Source organism: Rattus norvegicus, chromosome 12 (genome assembly GCF_036323735.1).
Source record: "Rattus norvegicus strain BN/NHsdMcwi chromosome 12, GRCr8, whole genome shotgun sequence".
Classification (NCBI taxonomy): Eukaryota; Metazoa; Chordata; class Mammalia; order Rodentia; family Muridae; genus Rattus; species Rattus norvegicus.
The window spans coordinates 6035406-6050504 of record NC_086030.1 but is presented as its reverse complement, the minus strand read 5'-3'; the positions used below and the strand labels follow the sequence as shown (position 1 = coordinate 6050504).

General features: G+C 44.4%; 1 protein-coding gene across 4 annotated transcripts in view; it reads left to right on the top strand.

Moving 5' to 3' along the window:
* Insr (insulin receptor) overlaps window positions 1-15099 on the top strand; it is a 138141-nt gene that overhangs the window by 78771 nt on the left and 44271 nt on the right. For all 4 annotated transcript variants that reach the window (XM_063271068.1, XM_039089097.2, XM_039089096.2 and 1 more), the window contains exons 4-6: window positions 7365-7513; window positions 8824-8968; window positions 13234-13448. In XM_063271068.1, coding sequence (XP_063127138.1) covers window positions 7365-7513; window positions 8824-8968; window positions 13234-13448 — 509 coding nt within the window. The remainder of the gene's footprint in view (window positions 1-7364; window positions 7514-8823; window positions 8969-13233; window positions 13449-15099) is intronic.

Below are 15099 nucleotides of genomic sequence, written 5' to 3'. Positions count from 1 at the left end.
GATATTAGCCCATTATTGGATGTGGAGTTGATAAAAATCTTTTTCCATTCTGTAAGGCTCCTGCTTTGTCCAAACGATGGCATCCTTTGCCTTTTAGAAGTTTTTAATTAATCATGAGGTCTGACTTATCAGTTGTGGATCTTAGTGCCTGTACTTATCAGTGTTCTGTTCAGAAAGTCTTTTCTTCTGCCAATGACTTCAGGGTTCCTCCCCACTTTCTTTCCTAGCACATCAGGGCTTTATGTTGAGGCTGTTGGAGTCAAGTTATACAGGTGATAAGTGTGGATCTATTTTCATTCTTCTACATGTAGGGATCTGGTTTGATACCCCCACCCCAGTGTATATGTGTGGATTCATTGTCAAAAGTCAGGTGTCCATAGCTTTGTGGACTTATGTCTGGGTCTTCAGTTCAGTCCATTGATCAATGCGTCTGTTGTTATGCCAATACCATGCTGTTTTAATTACTGTAAGTCTGTAGTGTTATTCAAAGTGATACCTCCAGTTCTTTTATTATTCCAGATCAGTTTACTATCTGGTGTGTGTGTGTGTGTGTGTGTGTGTGTGTGTGTGTGTGCGTGTGTGCGTGTGTGCGTGTTTCTATATGAATCTAAACATTATTCTCTCAGTTTCTGTGAAGAATTGTGTTGGAATTTTAAAGGGGATTGTGTTGAATCTTTCAGTAGATTGCTTTTGGTAGGATGGACATTTTCACTTTATTAATTTTGCTGATCCATGAGCATCAGAGAGATCTTTGCATCTTCTGATACCTTCTTCAATTTCTTTCTTCAGTATCTCAAAGTTTTTAATTGTACAAGTCTTCCACTTGCTTGGTTAGAGTCACCCCAAGATATTTTATTTTATTTTTCTGTTATTGTAAAAAGCATTGTTTCCCTGATTTTTTTCCCTCAGTCTGTTTGTCATTATATAGAAAGGCTAAATGTTTGTCAGCTCTAGGAGTTTCCAGGTAGAATTCTTAGGTTCACTTAAATATACTATCATATAATCTGCAAATAGTGATACTTTGACTTCTTCCTCTCCCATTTGTATAGCCTTGGGCTCCTTCAGTTGTCTTATTGCTCTAATACTTCAAATGCTATATTGAATAGGTATAGAGAGAAGGGACGTCCTTGCCTTGTTGCTAGTTTTAGTGGATATGCTTTGAGTTTCCCTCAATTTAGGTTGATGTTGGCTGTGGGCTTGCTATAAATCACACTTGCTATTTTGAGATATGTTCCTTGTATCCCGAATCTCTCCAGAGCTTTTATCCTGAAGGGTGTTGAATATTTTTCAAAGACCTTTTCTGCATCTAACGAGGTGGTCATTTTTTTCCCTTTCAGTTTGCTTACATGGTGGATTACATATGTTGGACCATATATAATATTTGCAAATTTGGGATGGAAGCTGTCTAATTTGGGTGGACAATCTTTTTCATTTCTTCTTAGATTCGGTTTGCAAGTATTTTATTGAGAATATGTGCTTCTATGTCCATAAGGGAAATCGATCTATAGTTCTTTCTCTCTCTTTTGGTGGGGTCTCTGTGTGGTTTAGGTATCATAGTAACTGGCCATGTTACTATGGGAGAACTGGGGACTGTTCCTTCTGTATCAATATTATGGAATAATTTGACGACTATTGGGGTTAACTCTTCTTTCAAAATCTACTAGAATTCTCTGCTAAAATCAGCTGGCCCCGGTTTGTTTTTTTGTGGGGGGGGTAGGAGAGAGTTTGGGAGACTTTTAATGGCTTTTTCTATTTCACTAGGGTTGTAGGTGTATTTAAATTGGTTATTTGGTCTTCATTTAGCTTGGGTAAGAGGTATGTATGGAAAAAATGGTCATTTTCTTTTACATTTCTAGTTTGAAGTATGGATTTTTAAAGTATGTGCTTATGATTCTCTGGATTTCCTTGGTATTTGCAGTTATGTCCACCTTTGTGCCTCTAATTTGGTTAATTTGGATCCTCTCTAACTCATTTAAATTATGATTTTTCCCTAAAGCTTGCAATCATTTTGATTTTCTCAAAGAACCAACTCTTTGCGACTCATTGAATCTATTGTTTAGTTTCTATTTTATTGATTTTAGCCCTGAGTTTGATTATTTCTTGCTCTCTACTCCTTTTGGGTGTCTTAGTCAGGGTTCCTATTCCTGCACAAACATCACGCATGACCAAGAAGCAAGTTGGGGAGGAAAGGGTTTATTCAGATCACACTTGCACATTGCTACATCACCAAAGAAAGTCAGGACTGGAACTCACAGGTCAGGAAGCAGGAGCTGATTCAGAGGCCATGGAGGGATGTTACTCACTGGCTTGCTCCCCCTGGCTTGCTCAGCTTGCTCTCTTATAGAACCAGGACCACCAGTCCAGGGTCAGCTCCACCCACAATGGTCAACTCCCACCTTGATCACTAGTTGAGAAAATGCCTTACAGTTGGGTCTCATGGAGGCATTTCCTCAACTGAGGCTCCTTTCTCTGTGATAAATTCAGCTTGTGTCAAGTTGACACATAAAACCAGCCAGTACATTGAGTGTGATTTCTTTTCTCTTTTTCTTTTTTCTTTTTTTTTTAATTCCAGGCTTTGGTTTGCTGTAATTTTTTAAAATATGATCTCTCTATTTTTTAAATGTAGGACTGTAGAACTGTCAATTTACCTCTTAGTACTGCCTTTATTGTGTCACATAAGTTTGTGTGTGTGCCTTCATTTTCATTTAATTATAGAAAGTCTTTCATTTCTGCCCTGACCCACTTTTTAGTAGTGGTTTGTTCAGTTTCTATGAATTCGCAAGCTTTCTGTTGTTTTTGATATCTGGCTTTATCCCTAGTGGTCAGGTAGGATGTAGGGGTTATTTGAATTTCCTTTTGTCTGTTGAGACTTGCTTTGTGTCCATGTATGTGGTCAATTTTGGAGAAAATTCCATGACTTGCTGGGAAGAAGAATATTCTTTTGTGTTCCCAGTGAACTGTTCTGTAAATATCTGTTAGGTCCATGTAGCTTACGATGTCAGTTAACTCCAGCATTTCTCTGTTTAGTTTTTGTCTGGAGGACCTGTTTATTGATGAAAGTGGATATTGAAGTATCCTAATATCAACACATGAAGGTCAATATGTATATAAATTGTCGTAGTGTTTTCCTTTTTTGTTTGCTTGTTTTGTTTTTAATGAACTTGGGTACTCTTGTGTTTGGTGCACAGACGTTAAGACTCTCAGTAGCCTCTTGGATTTTCCTTTCATGAGTGCGTAGTATCTTTCCCTATCTCTTCTGAGTAGTTTTGGATTGAAGTCTGTTTCCTTAGATATTGAAATGGCTACCCCAGTTTGCTTCTTGAGTCTATTTGCTTGGAATATCTTTTTCCCTCCCTTCACCCTGAGGCCTATTCTTGATGTGGAAGTGTGTTTCTGGGAGGCAGCTGAAGGATGGATCCTAGTTTTGAATCCATTCTGTTAGTCTGCGTCTTTTGATTGGGAATGAGGTCTGCTACACTGAGGATTGTTAATGAGCAATGTTTTTGATTGGCACTGTTTTATTGTAGGCCACCCCCCCCCCATTTGCTGTTCTGGTATTATTTATTCCTTGTGTTTTCTTTGTTGTTTGAGTTTGACGGTTTCACACACACACACACACACACAGACACACACACACACACACACACACACACGGTACTTGTGGGGTTGGATTGTCGATAGATACTGCTTAAATCTAGTTTTATCATGGAATGTCTTTCCTCATCCCTTGTGGTTGATTGTTTTTTGGGGTATAGTATTCTGGGCTGGTGTCTGTGGTCTTTTAGAATCTGTAGACTATCTGTCTAGGCCCCTCTGGCCTTTTGAGTTGCCATTAAAAAGTCAGGCGTTATTCTATTATCATTCCCAACCCATGGGTCACAACCCCCTTTGGGGGTCATAACAGATATCCTGAATATCAGATATTTAAATGATCCACAACTGTAGGAAAACTACAGTCATGAAGTAGCAATGAAATAATTTTATCGTTATGGGCTCATCACGACACGAGGAACCGTATCAAGGGTTGCAGCATTAGGAAGGTTGAGAGCCTGTTCTAATAGGTCTGCCTTTCCATGTTGTTTGCTCCTTTCCCCATTCACATGGTAAGGAGTGTTATTTTGTGTGCTGTCTAGGAGTCTGAGATGGTGATTGAGGTGATTCTAGGGGCTGGTGTCTGGCTTTGCCTCTGTTGGGTTCTGTCCCTTGGTTTCTATGTCTCTCTGCGGATCTTATGCAAGTGTCATCGCCACGAATGGCCTTGTTGAGAGGTTTCAGCAGACCAGTCAGTGGCAGAGAGCAGTGGAGGAAGGCTGGGAGAAAAGGCTGAGAGGGCCTTGAAGTAAGAGTTAAGGACATCCTGTTCGAACCTAGGGGTGGTGTCCCAGGCATTTGGAATCATGGGAAGAGGGGGCAATGAATTGTCTCAAGAGACAGGAATGAAAGGCCCAGCAGGAACCAGGTCAGAACCAAGAGCTGGAGTCTCCAGTGAATGTAGCTGAAGTAGGAGGAGGGACATGTGGTGAGCAGGATTTTACAGGACTGAAGGTGTGAATGGAGAGATCATAAAGGAGGACAAAACAAAATTGTGATTCACATGCCTGAGTCCATTGTGTGTGTGTGTGTGTGTGTGTGTGTGTGTGTGTGTGTGTGTTAGGAAGGATTAATTATTCAAAGTCCTTCTCCCTTCCTTGGCTTGTGTATTTCCAGCTCAGATGTTTGCACAGCATCAGACATCACACATTCCAGACTCAGTACCTTTCAAGACTGTCCTGATTTCTGACATCAGCAATACTTTAGAGAGCCCTAGAACACCCACACTTCTGAGTGTAAGTTTAGGAGCTCCACTAGAATGACTCGGAACTGAAATAAACACACAGAGCTACTGTGCACATGGGCACATAACACCAGTGTTCCTGTCTGTGCCTGTACAGAGACCAGAGGATGATGCCAAGTGCCCTGCTCTATAACTCTCCTCCGTTGCTTTGATCTAAGGCCTCTCACTGTACACAGGCCCCAGTGATGCCCCTGTCTCTGTCCCCTCACAGGGCTTGGTGTCATACTCAACTTTTTAAAAACTTTGGGTGCTGGGAATTTGTAATCAGGCACTCATGCTGGCACAGCCATACTGAGCAACCTCACTGGAGGCATCTGTGGTGGATGCTCGGCTCCATGGAGGAGCATTCATGAGGACAGCCTGGGTCGCTGCTGCTTACGGGTTTTCGTTTCCTTTGGGGCTTTGTTGTTCTTTTTGGGACAGGTTCTCCCTATGTAGAAAGGCTGGCCTCAAAAGTGCAACGTCTGCAATGTTGTCTGTTCTGATCCTTTAAGTGCTGGGAGTTTTTGATGTATTTTATTATTTCTGTATTTACTCATGGGAGAGGAAACCACAGCGAACATGTAGAGCTCTGAGGATAACTTTAGGTGAATGAGCTCTTTTCCTTCACCACATGGGTCCTGAAGATTGAATTCGGCTTGAGGGGTAAACACCTTTACCTAATGAGCCATCTCATCACTGAAACGTTGGAACTATGTGTGCATATGTCCCCAAACCCACTTGGGATCAACTATGTAATCCGATGGGTGAGACTTTTCATATTCTATGTCCTTTAGGAAGAGGAGAGGCAGGCAAAGAGTCAGGATTGGAGACTGGGGAACTGGGGAATTAGCTCCGACAGCAGGCAAGTACAGAGACCCGAGTTCAGACATGCACACATGTACTTTTTGGAAACCTGGGCATGGTGGCATGCACTTATGACCCCGGTGCAGGGAAGGAGGAGCCAGGATGATCCCTGCAGCTCCCTGCCTAGCCAGCCCAGGCCACACGGCAAGTTCCAGGTCCAATGAGAGATTCTATCTCAAAAACAAGCTAAAAGGCTCCTGAAGAATGACACCCAAAGTTGACCTCTGATCTCCACAAAGGTGTGTATGTACCCCCAACACACGCATGCACGCATGCCCCCACACACACAGAGACAGACACACACACCTACACATGCCTATGAACATAGAGTTCTATCATGTGGTCAGTGATTCTGTCACCCATGCCTACAGGATGAGACTCCAAGTCAAACGCTTTGGGACTAGGGCGATGACTCAGCTGGTGCGATGTTGACTTCGGTTTGATTTCTATCACCCTTGGGAAAAGCTGGGCATGGTGGCCTGTGCTTGTCCTATCAGCACTGGAGAGGTGCGCTGCTGTCAGATCTGCCCTGTGCAGGAAATGAAGGAAGTTTCTTACACCAGAAAAGGAAATTGTGTGCGTGTGTGTGTGTGTGTGTGTGTGTGTGTGTGTGTGTCTGTGTGTCTGTGTGTGTCTGTGTGTCTGTGTGTCTGTGTGTGTGTGTTTGTGTCTGTCTGTGTGTGTATGTGTGTGTGTGTTTGTGTCTGTGTGTGTGTGTATGTGTGTGTGTTTGTGTCTGTGTGTGTGTGTTTATGTGTGTGTATGTGTGTGTGTGTCTGTGTGTGTAGGTGTGTATGTGTCTGTGTGTGTGTATGTGTGTATGTGTCTGTGTGTGTGTGTATGTGTGTGTGTGTCCAAGTTTGTGCATGTGCGGCTATGTGTGAGTGGGGGTAGGGAGCTCAGAGGACAACCTCAGATATTATTCTCAGAATTCCACCTACCTTTATTGTGACAGGATCTCCTAGCGGCCCCGAGCCTGACCTACTAGGCTAGGCTAGCTGGCCAGCAAACCCCAGGACTTTCTCCTTTTCCTCAGTACTCGTCTTACCAACATCTAACAGTATGTCTGATGTTTTTAAGAAAACCTTTCATTGCGTATTTATTTATTTTGTGTGTGTGAGTGAACGTGTGTGTGTGTGTGTGTGTGTGTATGTGTCTATGTGTGTGTATGTGTGTGTGTGCATGCGCGCAACCGTAACATTATTTCTTTGCTACTTCACAACTGTAATTTTGCTACTGTTATGAGTCATAATATATAATACCTGATGAGTAGGAGATCTAATATGTGAACACCAAAGGGGTAGCAATCCTCAGGTTGACATCCACTGTCAGAGCAATGTCAGTGCAGTTAGCTTTCTCATGTAGATTAGGCTCTCCTGCCACGGAAATGGCCGCCCTCTGTGGGCCCTCCCCAATCAGTCAACAGTAGATAACTCCCCACAGTCGTAGTCATGGGCCAGTCTGATCAAGGCAATTCCTCAACTGAGACCCCCTCAAGATGACTCTAGGCTAAATCCTGTTGGCCGTTAACACTAACTCAATCACGTGCTGAGTCAGCACATCCACTTTAGAGTAATAGACTAAGTTTGCCACTGGGTTCCCGTGAAGCATGCTGTCTTCCCAATGATGGGGTGTGGGAACCCCGGGCCTCTCATTGATCTCTTTATCTCTGCTCCACTCTCAGCTTGATGTGCACCCCGTGTCTGGGACCCTGTCCTAAGGTCTGCCAAATCCTCGAAGGCGAGAAGACCATTGATTCCGTGACATCTGCCCAGGAGCTCCGAGGCTGCACTGTGATCAATGGCAGCCTGATTATCAACATCCGAGGGGGCAGTGAGTACTGTTTGGAGGGTCTCCCTCTTCCTATGTATGAGCTGTGAGCAGGGAAGTGCATAGCTCAGGGTACCCCAAATATTCCCCTCAACTTTCATGGGCATATTCACTTCGGTCCTGTGGTCTCAGCTATTCAGGATGCTGAGGCAGGAGGACTGCTTTAATCTAGCAAGTTCAGACTAACCTGGATGACATAACCTTGTCTAAGGAAATACAACAACATAACAAGCAAACAAAGTGACACATCTGTCCATGGCCCTCTTAAGTAGGCGACTCTTACCAGGAGTTGCCTCAAAGTCCAAAATGAAAATGCTATGGTTCTACCTCTGCCTAAAATTCTTATTTTCCAATCTGCAGCAGGAATCTGTATTCTCTCTATTTTATGTGTAAGAGTGTTGTGCCTGGTTATATGTATATACACGGTATATATGTGGTGGCCACAGAAAAAGAGGGTGTGTGATACTCTGGAACTGCAGTTAGAGTTGATTGTGAGTTGCCATGTGGATGTGGGAACTGAACCCTGGTCCTCTGTGACAGCAACAAATTCTATTAATTAATTCTGGGCCATCTCTACAGCCCCCGGGACCCAGTCTTACTAATGTGCACCGAGTCTGCTGGTATGCACTTGCTCTCTCAGCACTGAGGAAATGGAGGTAGGAGACGTTCAAGTGTGAGTTTGAAGTCAGCCTAGACTACGTGAGACCCCATATCAAAGAGATAAATAAAGAAAGGCCCAAGGTAAAGCCAAACCAAGCCAAGCCAAACCAAGCCAAGCCAAACCAAAGCTTTACTATGGGTAGTGCTAAGGTAGGCAGAGGTCTTACCCAGCACTTGTGGATTTGTGGATTTCAGTTCTCAGTACTGTTACTGTGGCACACTGGTGAAGTCACAGCTCTGGGGGAATGGAGAGGCAGGAAGATCAGAAGTTCAAAGTTATCCTTACGTGAATAGTAGATCTGAGGCAAACTTGGGCTCCATGAGACTTTGTTTCAAAAATAGAAATAAAATAAAAGCAAGCATGCTGTATTGGAGTTTGCTTTAAACTCACTACCTAGCCATAGATAGCTTCCAACTCCTAATTCTCCTTCTTTCATATCCTAGGTGCTGGGATAACAGGTTTGCAGGAATGTGCACACTTGCCCCCACACACACACATGAGCACACACACACACATGCACACACACGCACACACACATACGCACACACACGCACACACGCACACACGCACACACGCACACACGCACACACGCACACACACACTGGGTGAAACAGTTCTGTAGACACTCATGGGCGTTTCCTCCTTTTCATAGACAACCTGGCAGCTGAACTAGAGGCTAACCTTGGCCTCATTGAAGAAATCTCAGGGTTCCTAAAGATCCGTCGCTCCTATGCTCTGGTGTCACTTTCTTTCTTCAGGAAGCTACATCTGATTCGAGGAGAGACCTTGGAAATTGGGTATGTCAGCTGGACTGTGTTTGAGACTGCCAACCAAGAAACTCGTGAATTAGGAGAACACAGGGATGGGGAGATGGCTCTCTGGATAAACTGCTTACTTTGCAACATAAAGACCTGAATTTAATCACAGGTTTAGAAAGAAGGCAGGCCTAGTAGTGTTGGGGACACAGAGGCAGGATCCCTGGGGCTCCCTGGCTAGTCAATCCTTACCAGGTTTGAGGCCAGTGAGAGACCCTGACTCAGAAAACCAGGGTGAATAAGGTCTAAGGAATGGCAGCCAGGTTTTCCTCTGTTCTCCACAATCATGAACGCATTCGTGCACATGCAACACAAATTTTCACCCATGCATGTGTGAGTACATGCATGCACATACACATGAGAACTTAGGGCTTTTGTTTTTTATAATCCAACTGAACCAAAATAAAGCCTGTGTTAGATGAAAATGCCTGAGACATTTGTGAATATCCATTTAGCAAGGAACACAAAATCTACTTTATAGTCTTTCTAGGGAAGCCAGAGGGTACTGGCTGGAATTTGCTAATGGTGTGTACCTCTGTCAAAACTACACTGAGATGGAGTATGATAAATGCCTGGTCACAGCCATGTTTGGAAACTTTTCCAGTTGGTTCTGTCAGTTCAAAACTATCACCTTAAAGGGATAAGGGATAGTTTATACTGGAACCAATTATGAGCAGCCAGGAACACTGATAAAGGTTATCCAAAATTACATATTCCAATGTGGTAACAGTCCCAGAATATTTTTATACTAATAGAACACAAAGTCATAAACCCCTTGGTACCTTTAAAATATGTTGGTATAAACATCAAAGAGGTGAGTATCAGAAAACCAGGGAAATCTCTGCTTTAGGCCTCAGAAGTCATCTTAGTGTTTTGGTTAATAGAAGCTGATGGTCTGCTATGCTAGTACATTCCAAAAGGTTTACATGTTAGTCCCAAGGATGTTAGGTCACGTACAGAGGTGGGCAAGAGTGACTATTAAGAGGGTTAAAGTCAGACCAGGATAAATTGTGATTAGACTTTGGACCTGCAACAGTCTAACTTCTCCATGGTCATTGAAATTTTAATGAATTAATCAGCCTTGTAGAAGGTTCAACATAAGGTCTCATGTCCACTCCCGCCCCCCTCCCCCCTTCCCAAACAAGACCTTTTGTTCGCTTATCAGAGATCATAGTCAAGATCTTCGTCTTTTCTGGCCCCTGGAATTCCACCTCTTTAAGGTATCCTCACAGCCACCCCCAGGTGTCCATCCTAATTTTCCTCTCAGTCTCCATTTTCTTTCTGAGTTGGCAACATGGGCTCCTTGTCTTAGGATCTTGCCCTACCTAAGCTGCAATATTCAGACTTCTCTCCTTATCCGTGACTCTAAGCCTGACCCTGTAGATTGTCTCAGGTGACCACTGGGAACCTCAGATAAAGCAAGTGCAGTTCTGACCCCAGTTATTCATCCTTGTTTCTGGAACTCTCTTTTGCTCTGCTCTCCTTCAGGTCCTGCAGTCCTTAAGTTGCTTAAACCAATAGAAGTCCTGAGTGTGGTGTTTAAAAGGTGGAGATATGCATGAGCAACAAGTGTGTGGAGGGTCATTGAGAAATGCAATAGAGAAATTAGATTTTGTGTTTCTTGTGGGCTCAGAATGAGTGCCCTGTACTCAAGTCTCATCACTGGAAAAAACAACAGCAAATAGGGAAAGGTGTAAAAGGACACGCTAATCCACACTGTCTTAAAGCAGAACCACACAACTGGGTTGCTGATGTGCATGTTTCATCCCAGGACAAGAGGTGGAAAGAGACAGCTCTCAGGGCCTGCCTGGCCTGGTCAGTGTAGTGATTTCTAAGGCCAGCTGGGGCTACAGAGAGAGACATTTCTCAAAACCATTAAAAAAAAAAAAAACAAAAACAAAGAAACAACAACAAAGAAACAGGAATGTAACACCAAACCAAACCAGACATGTTTGCAGCCTTCCATCGTTTTTATCCCCAAACTTGATTCCCATTTCTATTTTATTTGACAGACCTGGGTCACATGGCAATTGCTGGAAAGCTGTGAGGGAGGTGGGGAGAACAGTTATCCATCTTTTCAAACTTCCGTGATTGAGAAAGGCAATAGAAAAGAAGGCTGGAAAGGTGTTTGAGAACTAAATTCACCATGTTTAAATTTGCTCCCCTAAAAAACCCATCTGCTTATGCTGATATTTCTGTCATTAATATTTTTTATGTTAAAGCCAGGGTCTTTGGATTGGCTGTGCTTTCTGGAACCAACCAGAGCTGTCCAATAGAATTATAAGTCACGAATGAGACTTTTAGTGTTCTGGGGCTCAACTTAAAAACTTACCTAGCCCATTATGTCTCAAATGTTCAATTTTAGAATCATTAATTAAAACAACCTGGAATTTTTTCACCTTCCCTTTTGTGGTACTTCCTTGAAAATCAGTCCATCCACCCATCCACCCATCTACCCATCCACCCATCCACCCATCCACCCATCCACCCATCCATCCATCCATCCATCCATCCATCCATCCATCCAATCTATCTGTCAGATCAAGACTCATTTTCATTTAGCCCAGCCTAGCCTTGAACTTGCTCTGATGACCTTAAACTTCTTTTCCTTCTGCTTTTATTTCCTGGGGTATGCAGTGCTGGGCTGGAATCCATGGCCTGTGAATACTAGGGCAAGCACTCTACAAACCAGGCTATGTCGCCAATGCTTACCCCACCCCCGCCCCCGCCTTTCAAGGCAGTTTGGAACTATAAGCCTGTTCACATGGTACACAGGGTATAACTTCTGTGTCCATCATGGAGGTCCATGTGCTTCCTTTCCCTACTCATCACTTGCTAGTAGACTGCTAATTGTCCCACAACACAAGTCTGATAAAACTCATCACGAATACATAAAACCTTTAGCTCTGTAATGCCCATAGGGATTGTATAACCTAGAGTTTCTTTCTTTTGTTCTCTCTCTTTCTTTCTTTGTTTCTTTGTTTCTTTCTTTGTTTCTTTGTTTCTTTCTTTGTTTCTTTGTTTCTTTCTTTGTTTCTTTCTTTCTTTCTTCCTCCTTTCTTCCTCTTCCTCCTTTCTTCCTCTTCCTCCTCCTTCTTCCTCCTCATGCTCCTCCTCTCTTCCTCTTTCTCCTCCTTTCTTCTTCCTCGTTCTGCTTCTCTGCTCTTCCTCTCTTCTTCCTCCTCCTCTTCCCCCTTCTCCCCTCCCCTCCTCCTCCTCCTCCTCCTCCTCCTCCTCCTCCTCCTCCTCCTCCTCCTCCTCCTCCTCCTCCTCCTTCTCCTCTTCCTCCTCCTCCTCCTCCTTCCAGAGAAGGATATATATTCATGGCTTTGGTCTAGTATACAGTAGACTCAAGGGTTCATTTTATTGCAGCTTCTGGGTATTTCCTCAAACCTGCTGGGTAAAGAACACTACTTTGCTCTTCCTCCGGGTTCAGCTTATATGGTTATATGTCTTCAATTTTCCCTCCTCCCAAACCTAGCCCGACCTCCACCCTTATTCTCCCTCTGCACCTTCTTCGTCCTCCATCTTTGCTTCTTCTTTCTTCTCCAGCTCCTTCTTTTCTTCTCTCTCTTACTTTGCCCCACCGAGAATTGTATCTAGTGCTCGATGCGTGCTAAGCAAGCACTCTGCCATTGCGTAGTCGGGGATTACAGACAGGGTCTCGACTACTCAGCTACATCCCAGCCCCTCGCTGGAGAATTCTAGTTAAGTGCACTACTCCTAAGCCACGCCCTCAGTCCGCAGCGGGGGATTCTAGGCAGGGGTCTACCACTGAGCCACGCCCCCAGCTCCTCACTGGGGGATTCTGGGCAGGGGCTCTACCACTGAGCCACGCCCCCAGCTCCTCACTGGGGGATTCTGGGCAGGGGCTCTACCACTGAGCCACGCCCCCAGCCCCTCACTGGAGGATTCTAGGCAGGGGCTCGACCACTTAGCCACACCCCATTCCCTTACTGGGGGAGTCTGGGAGAGTATTCTATACTTTTCTGGCATAAAAAATTATCAGCTTCTTTGTTCTTCATATTTCCAAAGATATCCTTGCACCTGTACGTAGAATGTATTTTGATCCTAATCAGCCACCAGTTACCCCTCTTACTCCACATAGACCATCCCACCCCATCTTCCTCTCAAGTTCATTTCTTCTTTTTTTAAAACAAAATTACCAACCCACCTAGTGCGCTCTGTGGCAGCTGACATCCTGAAACTAAAGAACACCGGTCGTCAGTGTGTGTGTGTCTCTGTAGGAACTATTCTTTCTACGCCTTGGACAACCAGAACCTGAGGCAGCTGTGGGACTGGAACAAGCACAACCTCACGATCACTCAGGGCAAGCTCTTCTTCCACTACAACCCCAAACTCTGCCTGTCTGAGATCCACAAGATGGAGGAAGTGTCCGGAACCAAGGGCCGCCAGGAGAGGAACGACATTGCCCTGAAGACCAACGGGGACCAGGCATCCTGTAAGTTGCTTCATTCTTAGGTCCCCAGTGGCTGCCCTCTGGCAGCTACTACCCTAGCTCTCATGAAGGTGCCATTGCTGTTTCCTGAGCTATAGATTTATGTGAGAGGAGTTTTAAAATACAAAAGGCAGGCGGGTATATGTATGCCTATGTGTGTTTGTGTACATGTGTGTGAATACGTGTATGTGTGTTTGTGGATAGAGTCCATGTGTCTGTGGAGGGCAGAGGACAATATCAAGTATCATTCTCTGGGGATCATCCACCATTTTTTTTGTTAGATATATTTTTTTTCTGCCTAGAGCTCAACAATAGCCTTTTTAGACTCATCTAAGAACCACAGGAAAATGTCTTTCCTACTTTTTCAGTACTGAGGATAGAAGTGTCCTATTGCTGTGAGGAGACATATGACCAAGGCAATTTTTATAAAGGAAAGCATTTAATTGGGGCTGGCTTAGTTTCGGAAGCCTAGGCTGTTGTCATCATGGTGGGAACCACAGAGGCAGAGAGACAGGCAGAGACTGAGAGCTCATATCCTGATCCACAGGCAGAGGCAGAGAGAAGAGAGAGCCTGGGCCCCACATGGACTTTTGAGCCTCAAATGCATCCCCAGTGTCACTTCCTTCAACAAGGCCATACCCCCCAACAAGACTCACCCTCTAATTCTTTCCAAACACTTCTACTTGGGATTCAGCATTTAAACACATGAACCTGTGGGACTCTTCTTATTCAAACTACCATGTTCCACTCCCTGGCCTCTGTAGACTTGTAGACATATCGTAACACAAAATCCATTCAGTCCAACTGCAAATCCCTCATGTTCTATCCCAGTCTCAACACTTTAAAACAACCAAAGTCTCTTCTGAGACTGAAGGTGATCTCTTTGCTATGCTACCAGGAAAATCAAAAAGTATGTGAATACTTAAAACACACAGTGGCACAGGATATGCATGGCCATTTCAAAATGGAGGAAAGGAGCACAGTGAGGAAATACTGGACCAATGCAAGACTGAAGCCCAGAACGGCAAACTCCAAACTCTGTATTAGGTGGCTCTTCCTTTCCAGCTTTGCTGAATGCAACACATTTCTCTCCCTTGGGTAGCTCTCCTTGGCAGATAGCCCATAACTCTGGCATCTCCAATGTCCTGGGGTCTCCAATGCTATTGGGGCTTCATTTTCACATATTCACACAATGACCTATCCTGGCCTCCCTGCAGGGACCTCCTGTTTGCCTAACTGGAGACCAAGCATTCAAACATGAGCCTATGGGGGTTAGCCTTGTTCAAACCATCACAGCCATGATGCCTGGAGGTTTTTCTTCTCCTCCTTCCCCTCCTCCTCCTCCTCCTCCTCCTCCTCCTCCTCCTCCTCCTCCTCCTCCTCCTCCTCTTCTCCTTCTCCTTCTCCTTCTCCTTCTCCTCCTTCTCCTACTCCTCCTCCTCCTCCTCCTCCTCCTCCTCCTCCTCCTCCTTCTTCTTCTTCTTCTTCTTCTTCTTCTTCTCTCTCTCTCGCTCTCTCCCTTTTCCTTCTTTCCTCCCTTCCTTCCTTCCTCCCTCCTTCCCTCCCCTCTCCTTTACTCCCTTCCCTTACATCCTCCTCTTTCTTCCTCCTTTTTCTTCCTTCTCCTCCTTCTCCTCTTCTTTTGCCCCCTCCT